Source organism: Ceratosolen solmsi, unplaced genomic scaffold (assembly GCF_000503995.2).
Source record: "Ceratosolen solmsi marchali unplaced genomic scaffold, CerSol_1.0 scaffold11, whole genome shotgun sequence".
NCBI classification, from domain to species: Eukaryota; Metazoa; Arthropoda; class Insecta; order Hymenoptera; family Agaonidae; genus Ceratosolen; species Ceratosolen solmsi.
Genome location: NW_011948416.1, coordinates 3,021,236 through 3,044,847, shown reverse-complemented (window position 1 = coordinate 3,044,847; position 23,612 = coordinate 3,021,236). Strand labels below are relative to the sequence as shown.

Genomic DNA, 23,612 nt, shown 5'->3' with positions numbered 1-23,612 from the left:
AGCATAATAACGGAGTTAACAGGGCATAGGAGTTAATATGTAACATCTATATGCGTCATTCTCATTTTGCTCTTTAGCTCTTCTTTTATTTGTTTACTATCTTATTATGTGACATTACCCCTCTTTTATGCATTGCGTATAAGCTCAAACTGCGAGAGACCTTAACTCGTTCCATTTTCTCGTCAAAAATTGTTTTGTCCCGTATGCCATTGTTATAATAACGATTACTCCATTTTATTATTAATTTTATAATTTTTTCATTAATATGTTTTAGTAATGTATTTTATTATTATTGGCAGTATTTTTTGTATCTGCATAACTTGATGAGCCTTTCTAACGTGATGTTTAGGAAAGAATGTAAGAATACAATATTGTTTATTTATTTAGATCTTTTTTTTAATTCAATTTTTTATTATTATACGTCATTATTATTTTATACATTGTGTAATATTAAAATATTATTAAAGTTCAAATAAAGATTACATAGACAGATAAATGAGAATTTAATTTAATTTAAATTTTATACAGATATTTGTAACTTACAAATAACATGTAAATATGATGTAATTATTGTTTTTCTTCTTTACTAAATACATTTCTAAAATTTGTTTTTTTGTTTCTAGGGATTTGCTCTATCTATAAATAATTAGAACAGTTATTAATGAGTATGGTAACAAAAAATATGTATTATGAAAAATATGAAAGAAAATTTTTATGGAAATTTTTTAATATGTTTAATTTAAGAAAATATTACGAAGTATTTGATTATTTAATTTTATTGGCGATAATGAATTATCTTATTTATTCTTATGTATTTTCAACGGAAATTATGTAGACGCACATAGGCAGAAAACGTAAAAATTACTAAAATTTCATAGTACGGGTATCCATTTGTATATTAGAAAATACATGCAATTGACAATAAATTGTCAGTAATGCAAAGCTCTGTTTTATACATACAAATATATTTAGTTTCATTTAGTTTTAATTAAAATTAGTTCGTTTTTTTTCAACTTCAACTAATTCTACGTAAAAACATTATCTGATTTTGTTTATTGAAAGAAATCATTATGAAGTTTTTAATATGTAATCATTCATTAACTAAAATACTTTTGTATAAATATTTCAGTTTGTAACGGTTATTATTTCACCTGTTAATTGAATTATCTCATCATTGCATTTACATTTTATTTCCATATCCAATATGAGTTGGGTACTTTATTTAATTAAACATTAATTATCGACTGTCTTATGAAAACAATGCCCGATTTATGCTAATATTGAAATGCAGATATTTTCATTAAAAATAACTATGACCAAAAGCTTCTAAATATTAAAAGCTCGTGAATAGCTTATATGATATCATTGGATTTCAACTAAATTTGTTCGTTTTTTTTGGGAGATAATAAGATAATAGAAAAATCATTGACTTAATCAGTTAATCAGAAAAATCTGCTGTGAATTAACCATTTGGTTTGAAACGTTTTTTTGCCTTTATGAATTGACCATATGGCTCCGAAATTTTATTTCACATTATTATTCTACATTACATTATTATTTGACGAAACATGCATATATAAGTTTGATTTACGCAATAAATACACTTATTAAAATCCCATAAAATCGAGCACAATAATTAATTTTTCATTTAGATTTCTTTAAGTAAATAAGGGAATGAAAATTTTAATGAAAAGGGAAATACTTATTAACGGCTTTTTATCAGCCAACGAATCAGCTGACCGAAAGCCCTGATTAAAAATGTGTTTCAATTTCAAAATTTTTTCCTCCAACTTTTCCAGCATGTATTATCGTAAGCAACAGATCGTTATCGCTTGATTTTACGTTTTTCATATGCCTATTACGAGGCAAAAGTAAAATATCGCCATCACGCGTGACCATCATCCGTTAACGCGTTCTTACTTTTTAGCTGGGGTTGAGCGGACATTCTTGAGCTCCATCTCCTTGTTCGCGGCATTGTTCTTCTCGGCGTTGTCCTGGGCATTCGGTGGTGTCCCGGTGTTGCCGCCGGACTGGGGGTTGCGAGGTCGCGTCACCGGTAATGTCGCCGTGTTATCGCTGGCGGCAGAGGCCTCCACCTCGACGGTTGCAACCTTGCAGTCGCCCCCACCCACCATCTCGGACTCCTTTTTTTTCTTCCCCGTCGCGGCGAGTAGCGGTTACTCGGGTGCGCTACACGTCGCCGCTTTCGTACAAATGTACTTTGTTGAACCGCTGTAAAGTCGCTTCGACTGTGGACAATAGACGGGAATGGTAGCGTCCACTTGGTCCTGGATCCACGTTACTAATGGGGATTCGCCCTAATGTGGATCGTAGGACGCGAGTGTTATCGGATAGCTTTTGAGAAATATTTGGATTCGAGAGTGTAAGGAGTCTAGGGGCACGCGAGATGAAAGGAAAGTTTGGCAATAATAAAAAAATAAATAAATAAAAACGATGATAACTTTTATTCAAAGGCTCACCTACAAGTTATTACTCAAATTAGCATCTCATTGAACAACAGTTAATTATTAATTAAGATTGTAAGTTTTCTGAACTTTTAGCGAAAATTATTGCTGTCTGTGACCTTGCAATGTCCTAATGCATATTGTTCGCATTGCAAATAACTATTTGTGTATTTGCGCACTAGTACTAGTAGACCAATTTGATGTAGAAATTATTAAATTATTACATTTATTGGCTAAATGTCACTTTAAGCATTGGCATTTAATAATAAAACTAGAACAAATTGTTTTACAGTCTCGTGTGAAATATAAAGTAAAATATGAAGTAGATATTTAATTAGAAAATGAAAAATCTACAATTTTTTGACGAAAAAAATTTCAAGAAAAGAATCGAAGAATCTCAAAGTAAGACCGATAAAATTATTAATCAATTTAGTTAGGAATAATGTTAAAAGCATGAGTGAGATGAGTTTTTTTTTCTTTTTTTTTCTTTTTTTTTCTTTTTTTTTCTTTTTTTGTCACAGATGATTACAACACGGAACCTTAGAGAGCCTACTCAGATAATACACTAAGATACAAGAATTTGCATCGAAATGAATGCAAGTGCGCGCCTGCGCTACTCCGCCGCCATTTTGGTGAACTCGATCCTTTCATAGCATCAAGCATGCAAACCCTCGACTCTGTATCGGAACATTTTATAACTGACCATGGCCGTCTGTCTGGCTGTCATAAATTAAAAGCGCTTGTAAATAAAGGCGGCAAATGGAGAATAAATTTTTAACGAGCCAAAAGAAGCGCCGAGTACGCTTGGAGTCTATTTTTGGAAAGACTTTGTGCTACTCTGCTAGTGTTGGTAGTCCCTTGAACAAATAATGCATTTCTAAGGTGCGGTTAGAGGCCATTGCAGAGCTTAACTATGAAATGGAATGAGCTCTTGGCTTTATGGTTTTATTACTTTTAATGGCAGATGAAGGAGCAATCATCGGCGAACAGTCGATCGACGAATGTAGCATAACGCTGATTAACGTAAATCGCGAGTTTAATGTAAGTCGAGCGTACGACGGGACGCTACGAGGAACGAAGCGCTGATGCTCATGATTCTCATCGATCTATTAGAAATAAACAGGATTTATCGACGAAGAGCTCGGTTGTTATTGTCGTTGCGTGAAGGGATAAAAGGCCCGAGGGGGTACTAGGGTAGTAAGCCACGTTTATCATCGTTTAGCATCGTTTACCTCGATGTCGCGTCTTGTGTAACTTGGGTAACGCGAGCGGAGTGTGTGCTGGGAAAAGGCCATCGCGCGTCCGAGAGAGCAGGACGGGAGACGTCGCACGAATCGATGCGATGGAGCCCAGCGCCGCTGTAGAAAACGTCCGTTCTCTCATGGAGCGCTGGCCCAGCTTCGCATCGCGCGCACCTTCCACTCGGGCGTCGTGCCCATCCCCAGTCAGCCGTTAGCGCGCGCAACCCCCCACCTCCGCCATCCATGCGTGTGTGCACGCGGGCGTGTACGACCCTCGCTGCTGCGGATGCACTGATATGCGCGCGCGGCTGCACTCTTATCTATATGACACATGCGTATGGGCTTCGCTACTACGATCGACTTCCGATTGATCGAGTACGTGGTTAAGGGCTTGTAAAAGCCTCTTTCAATATTGTGCAGCTGGCGTTTTTTTTTTTTTATGTATGGTCGACGAACGCATTTCCCGATGACTTTGGTCGCGCCGATTTCTGCCTCTTTGGCTTCGATCTCGACGTGTGTTTGCGGGCGCGGGCGCGCGCGCACCCACTGTTCATCTTCAATTATGCCCGATAATTAAATGATTGGTGCGCGTATTCTCGGCTATTAATGGTGGCTTGGGACCTGAAAGGATTTCAATTGTACGAAGGATTATCGGGGCATATAGTCAAATTTACTTTGAGCTTTCGTAATGGCTGAACTAATAATGGATAAAGCGCTTCGATGGTTGCTGTAGACTTAAACGATTGGATCGCCATTCGAAAAGTATTATTATGCCCGATAATAGCTGACCCGAATGGATTGACGCGTGAAATGCAAGGAGCTCGAAGCTTCGAAGATTTGTGAGAAAAACTGAAACTAATCAGGATCGTGAAAACGCTAACCAAATTGTGTTACCAAAAATTTAATATAAAAAAAGTCTTGATCATTTTAGGACGTTATCGACGGGGACAGCTGTCGTCGAACAAAGAGGAGTGTTGTAATTTAACAATGGAAATTATATTATTAAACGGGCAGGCAGTTGCAATAGGAAATTAGAGACAAAGGCAGTCGTTCGTCCTCTCATGGATAAAAATTAACCCATTTTTGTATCAAACGAGGGCCAACAATCAGAATAACTCGATACGTTTACATCTACACCTTTCATGGGACGCTGCGCACTCGCCTGAGCGAGCTAATTTTGAGACGATAAAGTAATCAGTGTTTCTTCACTAGTCCTTCTGAACAACAATGAATAACCAAAGCGTAAAGCTCATTTCGTAATCACTCAATTGCTTTTTCACCTAGTAACAACGAGTAATTTATAGTGCGATAACACGGCAACAGCCACTGGGCGCTTGATCCCAAACTTCTAACTTTAGGTGGGCAATGACCGTAAAGACAGAGACCAGACAAGAGCTACCGACTCACTAGACGGAAAAAAGTTCGAGATGAAGATTAAGAAGAGGGTACAGGAGAAGATAAATGCTAAGCCAAGCAAGACGGAGGAGCGAGCGCGAGGAGGATCGAGAGGAGTCAGAAGATTACGAAGAAGAGAAAGGAAGGACAATATCGGTGGTAATGGTATTATCGAGATTTTTTGAAAGAAAATTCACAAAAATTTGTAATAAGAAGTTGGACATGGTTGTGTATGTGGGCGTGTATGGATATTTGTGCGTGCGCGCGCGCGCGCGTGTCTGTAAGTATCGTATCGGGAGCGACAGAGATGAGAGAGGGCGTGCGTGAACAGTCCCTTTTCACACTGTATCTTATATGTGCGCTACTCACTCACTCTCTTATCCCTCCCGCTCCCTCTCGCTCACACACACACACACACACACACACTCTCTCTCTCTCTCTCTCTCTCTCTCTCTCTCTCTCTCTCTTATACTTTCTTTAAAAGCCTTTGGTGCAAAACAATGTGTGGCTTCTATTACGTGAAATTACAGGTCCGCACTGACGATCAGCAGTAACAGGCGAAATATGTCGCGGCCAACTTAAACTCTGGTTTTGTATAGGGGGTCAGAGAGGAATATCACGAGTATCGCCGCCCCCGCAGCAGCATTCCGGAGACTGACTGGGGGCTGCCTCTCTTGCCTGGTCCGGGAGGTTGCTCCTCTTCCCCGGGCAGCGCCAGCTTCTTGCACAAGCGCACTCGCAAAATCGTGCCCGCCCTCTCTATCTCTCGGTCACCCTCTCCGTTACTCTCGTGAATTGGAGAAGGTGGCCGAGGAAGTGGAGGAGAGAGAACTTTCATTTCATCTTCTCCACGACTATTTTCTTTTTTCTCGCTCGCGCCAACTCGGCGAATTTTGTATATTGGCTTATATGAATTTTTGCAGCTTCTGTGTTTGATGACTAGAGAGGATTGGGCGCCCACTGCAAACACGGCGTGCAATAAATTTATGCACGCGAGATGTATCATTTGGAGCGAATTACAAACAATGTAGCCAACTTGATAGATTTTGGATCCGTTATGAACCGTTTGTTATCTATGCTGTCCGTGTACTGCGACGTACTTCCTTCATTATGATTTGAATTTCCCTATATGGAAAAGCTATTGCTTTGGTCACAGTTATTTCAAGGCTGGATTTCTTGTGTAAATGTAGTGTAATTGTCTAATTAAGATGGTAAAAATAATCTTCTGTGAAAGTATTTTATAAAAGCAACATTCTCTTTTAATATAATATTGTTCAGTTAACATAAAAATTATTGAAATTGGTCAGATAGTCCCAGAAAATGCTATCTAATACGCATATTTTGCATTACAAATGATTTTTTAAGAACATTTTCCCTTCCTTTTTGTATTATAAACATTCGTTCGAATCACGTTGAAAACACTTGAAAATATGTAAGATATATGAAACTAAGTCATAAAACTCTGTTTAGTATGTAAAACACAAATCTTTTAAAGGACTGGTATAAAATATTATTTTTAACTCGATGAATCATCGCTTGTGGATATTAATTTTCTAATTTTTTTCCTTTTTTACAGTTTACTAGAAAGACAACAACAGAAGAAACTCCATCTTTATAAAATGTATTAAAAATTTATCTCTAAATTCATATATATACTATTTAATTTATTTAATGCATATAATATTTACACAATATAAAGGTATATTCAATTTGCCTTAATTTTTGTTTTATAATGAAAATATTTTGAATGAAAACCGTTTTATAGTTCTCTTAATTATTATTTTTAATACCATTGCATAAAGTGTATACCCAACGTCATATCTCATAGCACAATCGTTATTTAATTTAATAAAATACTAAATAAAATAAGAAAAAAGCGTAAATAATAAAATCTTTTAAATGCCTAATTGCTTATATAAATAATTAATGAATAGTAATGAAAATAATAGGACTGAATTAAAATGAATGTACTTTAATTATGAAAATTGATAGGTTATAAGATTATACTTAATATATGAAAGAAATTAAAAATTTGTTTATATTATCAGATAGTCTAAAATTAAATTGAGTAGAAAACAATGAGAAATTATAATTTTATTATATTTATTTGGTAAATTTTTTATTTATTTATATTGGTAAACCATTTTGATTTCAACCAATGTATGGAGTACTTGTATTCGAATATGTATATTTTATTCAGTTGGTTACAATGAATGTCTGACCTAAATTTTTTTTCTGTACACAAACTTTGTTTTCATTTCTTCATATTAAACGAATGGAAGGAAACGAGTACGAATTATAATACTCTATTGTTATTAAATATCCCTAATTACTATGTTTTGTTACATCGAATTTGTAATAAATAAAAATTAATTTTTAAGTAGATTCTAATTCATAAGAAAATTCATACGAGATATAATTATTTTAATTTTATATAATATAGTGAGTCGACAATTATTTAAAAAAAATGTATAAAAGTTACGAAATTCTTCTACCTGCGTTGTATTAAATTTCTAGGACAATTACTTATTGATATAAATTGACAATAATTTAAATAAATATTTACGTAATTTATTATTTAATTTAATTAGCCCATTTATGTGATATTACATTTCTTTTTTATTAATGCACCATAGTTCAAGTTAATTTACCAATAACAATTATTTTCTTTAATATAATTGAATTTTATAGTAAATATATATATATATATATATATATATATATATATATAACTGCAGATATTAAATAAAGATGAAGGCAATATCAGAGATATGGTTAGCATCGGTTATCATCAAGAGCTAAAAATTTATCTTTATTTAATTATAAAAATTGACTGTAGCCTAAATAGAATAAAATGAATAAGCGATTAAAGATGTATAGGCGGCATATAGAAAACAGTTCACACTCGGCTGACCTTACAAAACACAATACGTGAAGTGACTATTAGCTATCAAGAGGATAACTATCTTAAATTCTCTATTTCCCACTTAAAGCCGTATTTTCATACAATTTTTGTTACTCTTTAAGGATTAAATGGTATATACTATGTAAATACATTTGGTTAATGAAGTATTAAGGATTGAGTGAGGAAAATTGGTTAAGAATGGAAAATGATAGCTCTTGCATGACTACGTTAATTCAATTCATCAGCTTGGAAAAATCGCAGGGAGAATAGCGATCATGGATAGTGAACAATTCGTGAACTCGTGGCCATTGACAAAAAACTGAAATTAAAAATGGTATGCAACTTCATTGCTACCAAATACACACATGCATACGTACGCAGAGGCGCGCGCGCACAGTCGCACGCACGTATGGTTAAGAAAGAGGGTAAACGGGTCCATAGTTGCGTCACGGTATCAGCGTTCCCGTCGGTTGCTGCTGTGGCCGACGTTCGGATCCAGAGGGAAAACGCCTTTCTCCCAGCGGTACATCGGTGAGGGAGGAAAAGCAACGGGCGAAAAGGGAGGGGAGGCGGAGGGCGAATGACTCCGTGGTTCTCTCGGCGACCCACTGACCCGCTCGATAACGCGGCGCCCGCTACCACTGGGGTCAGTGACCTTGCCAGAGAGGAGCAGCCAAGAGAGTGCGCGCGCTTCGGTTTCCGGTACCATCGAGACGCGCCCCGCCTCCGATTTATACACTACCCTGCGAAAGGCTCTGGCTTTGTTTTTTTTTCTCTACTTACTCCTCGCCGAGTTTATTCTTGCTGTATCCCTAAAGATTTTAATTTCTTTTCGCTATTGAGGTAATCCGCGCTTTTGTCTCGCGACATTGACCACTATGGATTTGTATTTTTATAAGCATTTGTCATTCTTGTTGCTAAACAATGGCCAAACTCGTTTTAGAAATACGGAGATTCGTGTTTCACTTAAACCCTCTATCTATTATACTATAATATAAAGTATAATTAACATTTTTTTCCTTAGATCAATTTACTCTTTTATTTTTCAATCTATACATTCTACCCAGGCTTTCAATAAATGCTACGTAAATTTTCTTCGTGATTATTTCAACATTATTTATTTCATATAGAATAATCATCCATTATTATTAAGTATTTTAAGATATTTTAAGTAGAAGATATACTATTCCATAGAATCTATACTATTCCATAAAATAATTTCATGTATTCAGACATGCGCAATTATATCTTTAATAATTATAATAATCATTTATTATAATCAAGTTTTATAAATTGTCATAATTTACATTATTTCAATATATTGACGAATAATAAATTTGTAGATGACCATCCTTCTCACTACCGATGTTATCGTTATAATCGTCAATGTCATCGTCACTTTCCATTTACTTAGTATGACATCTGAATTTTAATCCAAAATGAATTCATTCATTCATTAAGTATCTTGTTATTTAATTACTTTAAATGCTCTTTCTATTCATGGTTTATAACAATTTAAACAATATTAAATAATATTTATTTAATTAATACTTAAATATTTAAATAATTTTAAACAATATTAGATGGTATGTAAATATGTATAAAAAGTTATTGTGTTTTACATTATATCAAATATATATACATAGATTAAATAATCATTTACTTAAATTCAATTTTTATTTATTTTAAGCAAAATTGAGAATTTATCCGTACATCGCGTACAAACATTAGTTTTAGGTAAAATAGATATTATTTAAGTAATCAGTTTATAATATGCAAGTAAATTATTTTATAAATTATTTATGTTAAAATACAATAAAATTTTATCATATATTATTCATAAAACATATTAAGGGCAGATGTTTGTAAATATTATATAATATACCAATATATAGATAAATGAAGGAAAATTCATTAAAATTTTCAAAAGTGAAGCTTTCCTTATTAAATTTTGATTTTCGTCTATTTAATATAGTAATAACAAAATATATATCTTATTATTTTATTATCAAGGTTTAATACAATACGTGTTCTTTTTGTAAATAAATTCAAATGTTAACTATTATTATGTAAAAACCAATTAAAATATGTAATAAATTATTTTTCCAATTACATTATACAATTCGATTCACATATTTATACATTAATTTGCACAAATATGAACATAATTAATTTTATAAACTTTAAGTTAAAATTTAATAGAAATAATTTATCTTTGTATTAAACCAAAGTTTTTTACTTTTCATATACAATGTTTTTTACAACCAACCATACTTTAATCAAATGAAAATATTTTTGTTTAATTAAATGAGGCACGAATGTGAGTATCTACGTATTATTATTTATATAGCTCGATATTTAATATTACGTAAATATATCAAACAATAATGATTTTATAACGATGAATTTATCTGTATTTGCAAACGGCTTAAGCATAATAATTTATTGTACACATTTATTATTAAATATATTTATTCTTGATGCTAATTTAATTTAAGATGAAACTTTCTTTTTAGAATTATCAATGGCTTCAAATAATCGTCCTAGTTGTTGCTATTTATTATGAATGTTTTTGTCGTTGTTAGTATTGTTATTGTAACCGAATTAAAATATGGAACAAATCAATTTCTTCTTATATAAGAAAAATGTATAAATTATTTTTATATTATTATTTTTATAAATTATTCTATATTTACTGAGTTAAATGTGATCTATTGCAGATAAGTAGAGTTAAAATTTCTCTTTAAGAAAATATTCGGATAAAACTTAGTACTGATATAAGGGATATTAATTTGAGAAAACCCGAAGTATCGGAAGTATATCGATGGACCATATTGCGATTGAAGGATTGCAAAACTACATAGTTAACGACGTGTATACGAGAAATTTACGCACGAGAGTATTGATTTCAAGTGACGTTGGCAGTGCTGCCGCCACTTCCGCGTCCTATGAACTAAAAACTTTCGGAGGGGTAGGAACGAGAAAGATAGGGCAAGGGAGTGGGAGCATAAGAGGGTGAGTGAAAGACAACCACGGAGGGAACGAGTAAAGGGAGGGAATCAAAGATTGTTTGTGTGTAAAGAGTAAGAGGGGGGCGGTACATTATATGCTTCTTATAAAACTCGTCTGATTTTATTTATTCCTATCCATTCATTTTTCATAAAATTAATTTCTTGAAGTATATTTATATATAATGATCTTTTATAGAAAATTCTGTCCTTTATTAATATCTGGGTTAATATTATATATTTAATTATATTAATTCCTAAGCAAATGCAGTCTTAAATGGTGATTTAACAGGCTACATACATATTATTTATTGTTAAAATAAAAACAAAAATAAGGTTACATAGTTTCTTAATTAACTATTGAAATTATTAAGAAAATCCTCATTATATTTACAGATTGCATAAGAGTACAAATATTTGCGCAAATAATTCATTAAAATAATTGTGTTAGTTGATTAAATATTTTTAAACATCAATGATATTTTGTTGTTTATTAACAAATTATTACAAATTTTTTTTATTATTAAATAAATTTAGGCACATTGTAATTGTTATTTTTATTCTAAATATCAAAATAATTAATGTCAACAATCACATAGATTTTCAAAGAATTTAAAGTTTAAAACCGCTTTGTTAGATAATTATTAATAACAATTTATAATTAATCCGATCATCTGATTATCGTAACGGTGATTATTCTAGGGCTAATAATAATTTTAATCGTTGTTAACATTTTGTATTAGTATTGTATTAATTATTCTACAACTAATACTTTTGTCGGCTATTCAACTGTAAATTATGTAAATATGTATAGTGTAAATAGAATATTTATGCTTAATATATTAAAATATATTGCAAATTCTTCAAATTTAATGTATTTTTGTATAATATAATAAAAATGAAATAGTAATATATTTCATTCAATGATCTATTTATGTAAAGAATATTTTAATGTATTAATATTTTTCTGGACGGCTGTCGTATAATATTTTTATTTAATTTAATACGATTGTATTTGTTAGATATTTTAATTACAGAATAGATGTTAAGTGGCTGAATTCAGGGTACATCGACTATTACTCTTAAAACTTAAAGTAAATTTTAAGTAATTAAAATTATTTCTAGTATATTTCTAGAAATTTCAATTTAAATGAAATTAATTTGTAATATATTTTTTAGCAATATTTATAAATAGCTTTCCTTATTTATATTTCTTATACGTAGCTTTCATTACTTATAATTCGTATATATTGTTTTTTTCACTTACACTTTGTATATGCATCTTTCTTTACATTAATTTCGTATTTGTAGCTTTCTGCTGTTATACTTCGTACATATAGCTTTCTTTACTTATTGTTCAACTTACTTACATCCGTATTTGCATTTGCCTTTTCGATGTATTAATTATATGTTTATTATAATTCGTATTTTTTTTACCCAAAAAGTATCATAGGAACATTGTAATATATTAGAGTTGTATTTTACAACAAGCAAGAGATATATATTGAATTAGAAATTAAACATTGATTTTCCAATATTAATTATACTTTTTTCTTATTTATATCAATGACACGATCAGAATAATAGACTTTATTTATCACGAAAATAGATAAATACATTCATTTATCCCTTAAATGAAATGATCACCTTTAGAAACTCTGATCGTTCCGTAGTAAATGCGAATCTATTTATATTAAAAAGTAGATTTTTTCAAATAATATATAAATATTAATTTAAATCTTGAAACACTTAAAATACTTGTATAATTTTTGTATTTGATAATTATATTGGGGTATCAACTTAAATGTCTGGATCTCATTAATATTAACGAAAACAATTATTCTTCAAGCACATATAAAATTGTAAAATACTGCAGATAAAATAAAATAATAAAGATGATTAATTATAAGCAGTACTATTTATACATTAATGTATATGTATGTTCGGACGATACTACTCGCGTCTAGTTTGATATTAATTACATTCTATTTATTGATTGTGATACAAAATTTTTTATTCAAGTATATATGGTAATATTATAAATAATCTTGCGCTATTACGATATTGATGACGTTTAGTTACATAATTTGTGTTGCTAAGATCCGCGTAATGCAAAGCAAAATAAGATTAATAATTCTGCATTAAAACATTATACAATATGTGTATCTTATTTCATATTTTTTACGAAATTTCTTTGCTGGTTATTTACAAAATCCATAGAAATAATTGTAAAAATTTGATAAAAAAAAAAAAATAAAATAATCTACATGCTTTTATTTCGTCAAATTTAAATAAGAAGTTTTATATGAAATTTTTATATGAAAAATTGTAATTTCATTAATATGTTAATTATTTTATTTTTGAATTTATAATATTCGATAATATTTCTTCTTCAAAGTTAATGTTTTCATTGCCGCTTATATTATTGTGAATAATTTATATGTCGAGGACTTTAATAAAACGTGAAACTTTAAGTATTAGTCAGTCGTATTTGATGATTTTAATAAATGAATATAAGTTTATATTCAATCGTAATAGATATATTCATTAATTTTTTTTTCATGAAATAATAAAAATATCATAATTATTGATTAAAAACAATTTTAGAAGATTTCAAAATAGTAAAAGATGCAATTTTTATGCTACTTAGAGATAGTTAAAGGCTAACGTTATCAATGTGCGTAATTTAAAAAAAAAAAATTTATCTAAAAACAATTAATTTTATAAATAAAATATATGCGCATATGAATATATAAAGTTTGAGCAGAAGATTAATTAAAGTTATATTCGTATATAAATGATTTTGTAATATTAATTTTTCTACAATAATTCTTGTATGAAAAATGTATAAAAATTCAAAACTTCACACATATAAAATGACAAAAAAACATAAAAAAAATAAAATTATATAAATGCATAAAATGGAAAATCTAAAGAGTACATATTTTTTATTATTAATAATATTGTAATAATGAATTATTATTTTTAATTCAGTATATTTGCCAAGAATTTAGCACATAAATAAAACATTGATTCTTTACCATGTTAATGTATAAAAATATTCTTTCGGATCCAATTTCTATTAATTCGAAGTTACGATGAAATGCGAAAATTAATTTTTCCGATCATATTTACATTCCATTATTATTAAGAATTATGTAATAATTAATGAATAAATTTATTTCATGATATTAATACAACATTTGAGATATTTAAATTTTCACTAGCATTAATTGTATATAAATTTGATTTGAATATAAAAAGAGATTGCGTGAAAATTAATTCAATCAAGCTTGAAAGATACACTAAAAATACATAAATTAAGGCAAGAATATTTAATTATGAATGGCTTATCTTAAGTTCCAATTGCACCTAATTTATAATAATGTATACATTTAAGAATATCAATAAAATAATACTAAAATAGAAACAAATTAATTTTCTATTTATTTAATTGAGAACCTTACCTATTTCATACGTGTACATAATTATTAATGATTTCAATAAGGCATGGGTTCAATGAATGGTTAAAGCTTTTCCGGCTCTCTTCATAATAAACTAGTTGCTCGAAATAAACTATTAGGATATTAAGTTTTATGTAGAAATTGTTATTTATTTTAAAGTTGGAAATTAAATTATTACTCATATGTTGAAAATATTCAAGTAAAATGCAAGTAAACTTATATGAAATCAGCAGCAAGGACTTCATAATAGGAAAAAATAATTAGAAATAATAAAAGAAATTGAATACGGATATATAATTAATAAAGTAAAAAAACCACAGCTACCTTTAGCAGTGGAGTTGAATATTGTGAAAACAATATCTAAATAAATTAACTTACTTTAATCTTAATATTAAATGGAATTTAACCGAATTATATTAATAGTGAATATGAATTATAATTATTATGTTTCTCTCTTTAGAGTATAATAAGTCTGAGCGCATAGAATTTAATGATTATTTATATAAATAACTACAATCGAATTTCTGAATTTTTTTAAGTAATAATAAAACAAATTTTTTTAGTAAATATATGAATACATTAATTTTTATAGAAAATTTTATGCATTTGATTAAATGTCCTTATAATACATAATTATTAGCAATATATTGTGATTTCGGAAATTGGCGGTATTCTTGCAATGAAAAGTTGGAAATGAAAATAAATGATAACTGAATAATCGTTTTAAACAAAATGCGAAGTTTGACTATTATCATTATTATGAATTTTAATATACAATCAATGGGACTTCGAAAACGACTGGGTACAATAGAATAATAATTTATGTAATTGATAATTTTGAGGTGAGTGATCATCGATCAATTAAATATAAAATGAAAGCAAGGTATGGAATGACTAATGTAAAATAATTTTACTATGCTTGTTAAGTATTCTAAAGAATTGAGACGTAAGCTATGGTGGTCGTTTCCCATATACGATTGTGATTTCCGATAGAACAGAGTAATAATGAGAATAGCAGGTGTAAGGCTCTCGGAATATGTGACAGCTAGTGCTACTGGAAAACAGGTCTAGGAAGTCATGATTCGACTAACTGTTATTCCTGTTCCAACTTGACATTGAATCGAGTTGTTCATCATACTTGGATTGTCCGAAGCAGGAGCTTCAATGTAAAACTGAGACAGAAATGGTCACGGTAAAGTTGGGTTACTTGTAAAATCGCTCGTGGAATTGGCTAGATGGAGATGTTTACAATTGTAATATTTTAAAATAGTCAATAACCCAGCATCATGAATTGCATTTCATTATTTATACTAGATAATAATAAACTAGATGAACAATCGTTGTGAAATAGTTGTAATAATAATAGTAATAATATTTTGCAGGATGAAAGCCGAAAATTGCAATTTTTATAATATGTGTATCTTATGTAATACGAAGGTTAGTATTAGTTAACAAGTCAGTTACAAAATTGAAAAATAATTCAGGAACATAAGGGCAGAATGAAAATACTGAGACTAGAGGCCAGATCAGGATTTCTAGTAAGATTTATTGCCCTGGACGAACGAGCTATTGCGGACAACGACATCGTACAGTGTGGCACTTATGACGGGTTCCGAAGGATCGGTGATTTTTCTCGGATACGTAGAAGAGGCGAGGAAAGATAAATTCGAAGGGAACTCTGGCCTAAGGCCGACATAAGAGAAGTTTATAGTCAATTCGTTAACCATCGCTTTATAATGGATAATAAACTCGTCGTATGCAATCAATATGATTTAATATAATATCACAATTATATTTCCATTTGACATTATAAGGTAATAGAACATAATAAATACAATTCTTTTAATTTTACAATTCATTAATTTCACTTTTGCATTCGTAGATACAGAGCTTTAATAAATCCTTGGTCAAATGTGTAGTTGCTATGCTCATGCAAACATCGTGTCATCTTTGTTATTATATTAGCCACTACCGTTTTATTCAAGCCGTAATAACAATTTAACGAAGAATATAATTTGAATTATAATTTTTTGTTATTTTCATTTATTAACGTCTTTAACGTGATTGAGATTTCGAATAAATTGCTTAATTTTAGAAATATAAATATAAATACGACGTAAATATGAAAATAAATTTATAGTATTTTAAATTACAAAAAAAAAAAAAAAAAAAAAATAAAATAATAATATTGACAGCATAGAAATAAATTGAATTTATAATCATGTAATAAAATTATGTTATCGTAAATAAATATTTACACATGTATTCATAGATAAATATTAAGTTTGAAAATATTTAGTTTATGCTAATAGATAGTGAAATTAAAAATGAGCCGAAAAATACGTAAATTCAATGAAATAACTATGGATGACATTGACAAATAACAAATATGAAAATTATATGAGTAGACACGTAAATAATTTGACTTTCAAAATATACAAATTATCAATGCTATTATATTTCATTTATAAAAACCTATCACAATAAATTTGCACTTACTTGGCATTTTTCGGCAAATCACTGTTTATTGGTGGTGAATGCGTGGGTGTGAGGCATAGTGGCTGATTATTGGAATTTTGAGGCACCAGAGGTTGTCTTACATGCGCAGGTGACGTATGAGATCCATAACCATCCGAGTTCAGCTAAAACATAAGAGCGAGAAAGGCTGGAGTTTTTTTTTTTCATTAAATGAATTATTAATACGTTTACAATAATCTAATTATATAATAACTTTTGTAGGATTAAATCCTACAAAAATATATTTTAAAAATAGCTGTAGCATAAAATATTGAATTATTTGATATTCGTATTATATTATGTCTTAAGATATTTAATTGACTTGCACCTTATATAATAATAAAATTGTAAAAACTGTAAAGACAAAAACCAGTTATTTTAACATACTTATTTCAAAACTGTAAAATTCAGAATAACACAAAAATTTCTGTATTCTAAAGTTAACTACTAGTTTATTACACATGTATAGACGTGCACACATATTACAGATTAATAATATAATTAATTATTATAATTGATTAATCCTTACACTCATAATAGATAATCGTGATAATTATAATAATTAATTATAAATATTTTTTAGAATTATCAAATTTAAGTTGAATGACAAAAATTTATTCCTGTAAAATTATTGTAATTGCTCGATTTTTTAAACGATAAAATCAAATTTGGAAATAAATAAAAGATTAAATAAATAAATAAATAAATAATTTTCAAAACACGTTATGCGGTATGAAATATATTAAAATTCTTTAATAACTCTGACAATCAAATTAAACAACAAAATTTTCGATCTCGCATTATAATAATAAAGATCTCTAAATAATATATTATATATAATTTTTTTAATCTTTTTTGTGCAAAATCGAATCAACGTTGCCTGAATTGAGTAAATCAATAATGAACTTAGTAACCATATTATGTTTACTGGTAGTGAGTGATATATCCCAAAATCATTTGTGATTTCATAAATTAAGTATATGCTTTTAAGTATTCTGAAAAATTCAATCTTGTATATCTTATTTGAATGTATATAATAACAATAACAATTTGAATTCGTAACAGGAATGTTAGAAATTATTGTTGATACAATATAAGCTTTTTCGTACTACTTGATTTTTTTAACAATACATTATTAAATTTTTCTAAATTTCGATCATTGTGAATTATATATTGGAAATATGAATGATACTTTTACTTTATTGTGATTTTATATTGTGCCTTTATGCTCCATAGATTAATTCTATTAAATTTCGTGTCACTAAACCATTATCAAAATGATAACTAGTATATAAATCTTCAAAATCCTATGATATTTGGTAAGATTATTTTATCCAAATAAGTAAGAGATTGATTAAACCAATAAATATGAAATTATTGTCGAACACATTGTCATTCATTTTTTTAATTGAATTTTATTTATATTGTATATTGTCGCTCTAACGCATAGCATAGCATAACTCTAAGTTATGTCGGCATTTGTAGAGAGCAGTAAAAAGTAGTGAAAGGAGACAATGGAAATAAACAGAGGTAATTCTCATGGGTCTCTATATTTCTTAAAGCTTAAAGCTCTGATGTGCCGTAATAATGCACTGTTGTATACTGCCAAAAGCTCCATAACGTCACCGCACGCTCATGAGACAACCATTCCAAGCCAATTCTGATTTTTACTTTTTTCCCTATGCATCTGGATGCCGACGCGTGGATGTTATTCTTATTTTAACGCGTATCTCATTCATTCCGTGGCAGTATATTTCTTCATTTCATTATTAACTCGCTCCCCCCTCCTCCCTTCACCATCTTAATAATGCAAGATTGTCCATAAAGTGGATAATAAGAATATCTGTTTATGCGTCTTTTGATGTATAGAATAATAGTATGGGTGGTGAGCTTTTTAGGGAAACATCTATTTTCTATTCGCACTATAAATGTTAATATAAGTTTAATACAAAAATATTCTTAGTATATAAATATTCATATAATATAAAGAAGATTCATAACGCCAGTATTTGATTTTAAAAATGTTTGAGATCCAAATAAAATTAATTATTCGTTATCAAATAATTTTTAATCCATATAAATACGAATAATGAAACAATTTATATAAAATGTTCAACACCAAGTTGATAGGATAGTACTACTAATATTATAAATTACTCGGTAGAAGTTTTGAGAAAAATTCGTCTCTGTACATGTGACGTGTGATTAAAATTCATTATGAAACTATTATAATACCGTATTGTTCAATTAGTAACTATTATTAGTACAGAGAAAGTGTAGAACTTTCTAATACAAAAACATAGTTGTTAAATTTTAGTCTCTTCATATATCAAGAAAAGCATTTAACCGGCAAATGAAGAATTCAAAGTAAAAATTTCACGTACAGCCACATAGGCGTAAATATGATAACGTTAGTACACTTGACATTGTAACATCATTTTCCATTCCGTACTGTGGGAATTTTTTTTTTTTTAAAGTGTGTAATCACCTCTCAAAGGTAAAACTCGATAGACCAGTTGATTCAATGATGTCTCGGTGAGAAATATGAGAAAAAGCAGATAGACTCGTTCATTCCAGCGTAAGAATGGCCTGATTTCAGAGAGATTTATCGATAATTATAAAAGTATAAGCGGTGTAAGTACTTTCTTTTTAATCAATCTACGTTTCTTATCGCAACAAAGCTGTCGATACAACTTTTATACATTAAATTTATATTGAAATGATTAAATATTGAAATATTACAGTATTTTTGTTTTATAATATTTCGACGAACAGCTTTATAACAAGATATGCTTGAGTATATTAATATTTTTTAATAATTATTTTCTAGACTAATTAAATTCAGTTCAATTTTTCAAAATGTCCTGCTCAATAACAGATATTTCAAAAGCAATATATTGAATAATTTGGATACTTCGAATAGTATAATTATCAAATATAATTAATTATACATAATAATGGAAATACATGAATTTTGCAATTATAAAGTTTTAAAGGTAATTAAATTTAAATACGTATTCAAAATGTCGTTACTATTCTTTTCAAATATATTACCTTTTATAAAGATTAATTGTAGATAAAGATCGATAACATCTACATCATTTAATCATAGACAAGCAATGAAATTTAAACAAGAATTTATTTATTATTAATAAATCATCATCTTGAAAAAGTTGATAAAATAAATGCCTGCGAAAGAAAATAGATATATCATTAAATTTTTAGACATAAAATAAACTCTTCACCAACAATTAATCTTATTTGATTTTCAATAATAGAAATGAGCTCATATTAAATTAATGCGTCTACTATTTATTATTTATCTAACTTATAAATGAGTAGGTTAAAGGGTCAGTCTTTACGTTAAAGAAATAACACTAATCAAACACCTAGAACTTAAAGAGTTCTAATGGATATTTACTTTATGCTGTTATCCAAACATCGATTTCTTGCGCGTTTATCAAACTATCGAGCAAATTTCTAGTGATAATTTGAAAAGTTCATAAAAGTGTGGTAAAGTGATGAAGCGGGAAAAATCCAGAGCTACGAAATTTCGTTTCAATTTTCGATTGGCACAATCGTTAAAGCAATAAACACTGACCTTTAATTAATGAGTTTCAATACAGATATTGTCAGAGTCGATAGTCCCCTCGGACAATCACTTTACCTCTCGCACACATATGTATGAGAGATATAGATAGAGGTAGAGATAGAGTTGTGGATATAGAGAGATATAGAGGTAGATAGATACGCGGAGAGAGAGAGAGAGAGAGAGAGAGAGAGAGAGAGAGAGAGAGAGAGCGAGTCCGTGAGCGATTGGATACCTTGACGACGGTGCCGATCAACGAATCCGGCGGCATTTCCGGCGGCTCGGGTATTACTCCGGCGCTGACGTGTGTCGCGTAATCGTTGTTCCCGTGGTGATGATGATGATCTTTGATGGGCGTTCCTCCGTTGCCGTCGAGACGCTCCATGTCCAGGCTGTCCGTTGGCGTAGGCTGCGACAGGAGACGCTCCTTCATCTCGTGCAGGTACGGGCAGCGCTGCATCTCTTCGGGCTCGCGAATCGTTCCAGCAGCACGTGATTTACCACGATCTGTAACAAGACGAACAGGCCCATTTTGTTTTTGTCTTGCCGAATGTATGGCCGAGAATCCCACGTAGGGGATCGTTTCATTGTCGATAGTCCGTTAAGGAGATGCATGCGGCAAGTCGCGATTGTTGCATTATTCGGAGCTCCGGATGATGCGGCCTTATAACAATAAAACTCTCAACGAGCCAATGACGTTTTATAAAATTTTTGTTACGCACGCGTATTTTGTAATAGACCGGACTCGGATCTGACTATTTCAGTCTGCCTGATTTGTTGTCATATACGTAGGAGTCTATTAAGAGTTTAATCATCTATTGTGTCAAACGATAATGACGATATTAATGTTGAGTTAATCAATGCCGTGACATAAGCTATTTTAGGGGAATAATAATAAAAAAAAAAAATATATATATATATATATATATATATATATATAATACTTATTTAAACAACGATCGAAAGCGAAATATCATAGCGAATAACAAGCTATAACTGATAAGAATTCAGTTTTTGGCATCACACATATTTCTTCCTCTTCATTATGTATAACTTATTTTTATATTTTTCCTAGGCTAATGTAATGAATACCGCCATTATTGCCGTATACATTAAAGATAACGCGAATATTGGATAATATTTGACTTGTTGCAATATCCAAAATATATTGATTAAAAATGATTCACTACAATTTTCTAATAATCTATTATATGAACGTAATGGATTTTTATATTATGCTATTTTAGGTGAGCGAGAGTATAGACATTTTGACGAAGAAGCCTCTTCGTTAGGTAAAAATTTATACATACAATAAACAAATCGTTATCTGTAAGGATTTAATTTTGGTACTATAAAATTACTAGTTTTCTATCAACCATTAAATTTTTTGTCATCATCGAGTTTAATATAATTAATAAATTTTTTTATTAAACTACCTTAATAAATAATACATCTTGTAATATGTACAATATGTAATGCTAGTATATGTAATATTACAATTGTTGAATAAAAATTTATATTAATTAATAATAATTAAAATTAATATATAATCCATTGTCTCAATATAATAATACCATTATATGAAAAAGTCAACTTTCATAATTTTGAAATCTACATATATAAGCGAACACCTTAACGGGACGTTTTCATTTTATGAAGAATTCACGATATGACGGTATAAGTACGTATAGTTCTATTCAAACGGAGAAAAAGAAATTATATAATTTTTACGCCAGATATATAAAAGAGCATAAATTGTTACAGTTACAATAATAATTATGATTATTGTTTCTCGCTCATTCTTTCTTCTCCTTCCCCTATTTAAAATATTAATATTTTCCATAATTTACAAATAAAAAATTTTTGCGATTGCTATTTTATATTATTATACGATGTATTGATCTCAGAGTTGTAACAATTTTACTTTACATTTATGTTTTAAAATAATAAGAAAAAACGACGTAGGAATTAAAGTTCTATAATTTAATTTGTATTTACGCAAACCTTTGCTCTTTTATCTACAAATTTGCTTACATTTTTTATTACGAATGATTAAGATTTATAACAAGCAAATATTCATTCGTCTCTCCTTAAACCATTCCAGCGAAGATTCAAATTTTTCAAATTCAAATGAAACAAGCCATATATAATATATAATGAAAAATATATTAATCATCGGCTTTACATTTCATCATTATATATGAACGTAGAAAAATGCTCGTGAGACTTTACAATAAATCTATCCATACGTGCTTTTCTCAAACGAATTACTTTGCTTTCGCGGCAGCTTAGCTCTTCGATTCTTGAGTGTGAACATAAGAAACGAAACTTCAACAACGAAAGATCAAACGCGAGCTCGTAGACTTTAAAAGCACTCGGAGCTAAAGAAAACGGCAGTCGAAGCAACTCCTTGTCCAGCTCGTAACGACCTGCGCTGCTTCTCGGAAATGGCAAACGATTGGACGGACGAGTCAAAAGTGCCGCAGGACACAGGTTGTTCGCAGTTGTCTCGCTAAGCTTCGGCAATTAAAAATGAAAGACTCAGGGCACCATAATTGCCGAGCGTAAGCAATAAATATGAAATGCAGAGGAACGCACTGGAGCTTTTGTCGGTGGCGAGCCAGGACCTAAACCACGCCTTGACGCGGTTCCTGGACTTGCCGGCCGGCGTCAGCTGCTCCTCGAGCACTCCGCAACTCTCCCTCATTGCAGCTGGGGCGCGGGTCGACGGGTCGTCGTCACTTTTCGCAGCCAGGAACGGCGGCGAGGCACGTCGCGACGTCTTTGGCGCAGTATGACGCGCCTAGACGCGGTGCCGCATCGTACGGCTGCGCGAGCCTATAAGCCAAGCCGGATGCTCGACGTGGACTGACGACGGTTCGGACGCGTGTGCGCCTCGAAGAAATGGAAGGCGAGAGAAGTGCGCCTCGGCATACGTGTCTACCTCTACTATATTCTATCACTAACTCTCTCTCTCTCTCTCTCTCTCTCTCTCTCTCTCTCTCTACCTCTCTCTACCTCTCTCTCT

At 30.4% G+C, this 23,612-nt stretch overlaps 1 protein-coding gene across 1 annotated transcript in view; it reads right to left on the bottom strand.

The window, feature by feature from the left end:
* The window catches only part of OtopLa (proton channel otopetrin-like a), a 43,573-nt gene extending 20,174 nt beyond the window's left edge, over positions 1-23,399 (bottom strand). The window contains exons 1-3 of the mRNA XM_011495697.1: positions 23,183-23,399; positions 20,820-21,091; positions 16,978-17,120 (exon numbers count right to left, since the gene is read on the bottom strand). Of these exons, the coding sequence (XP_011493999.1) occupies positions 16,978-17,120; positions 20,820-21,091; positions 23,183-23,291 (524 nt within the window). The 5' untranslated portion in view covers positions 23,292-23,399. The remainder of the gene's footprint in view (positions 1-16,977; positions 17,121-20,819; positions 21,092-23,182) is intronic.
* Between the last annotated feature and the right edge of the window lie 213 nt (positions 23,400-23,612).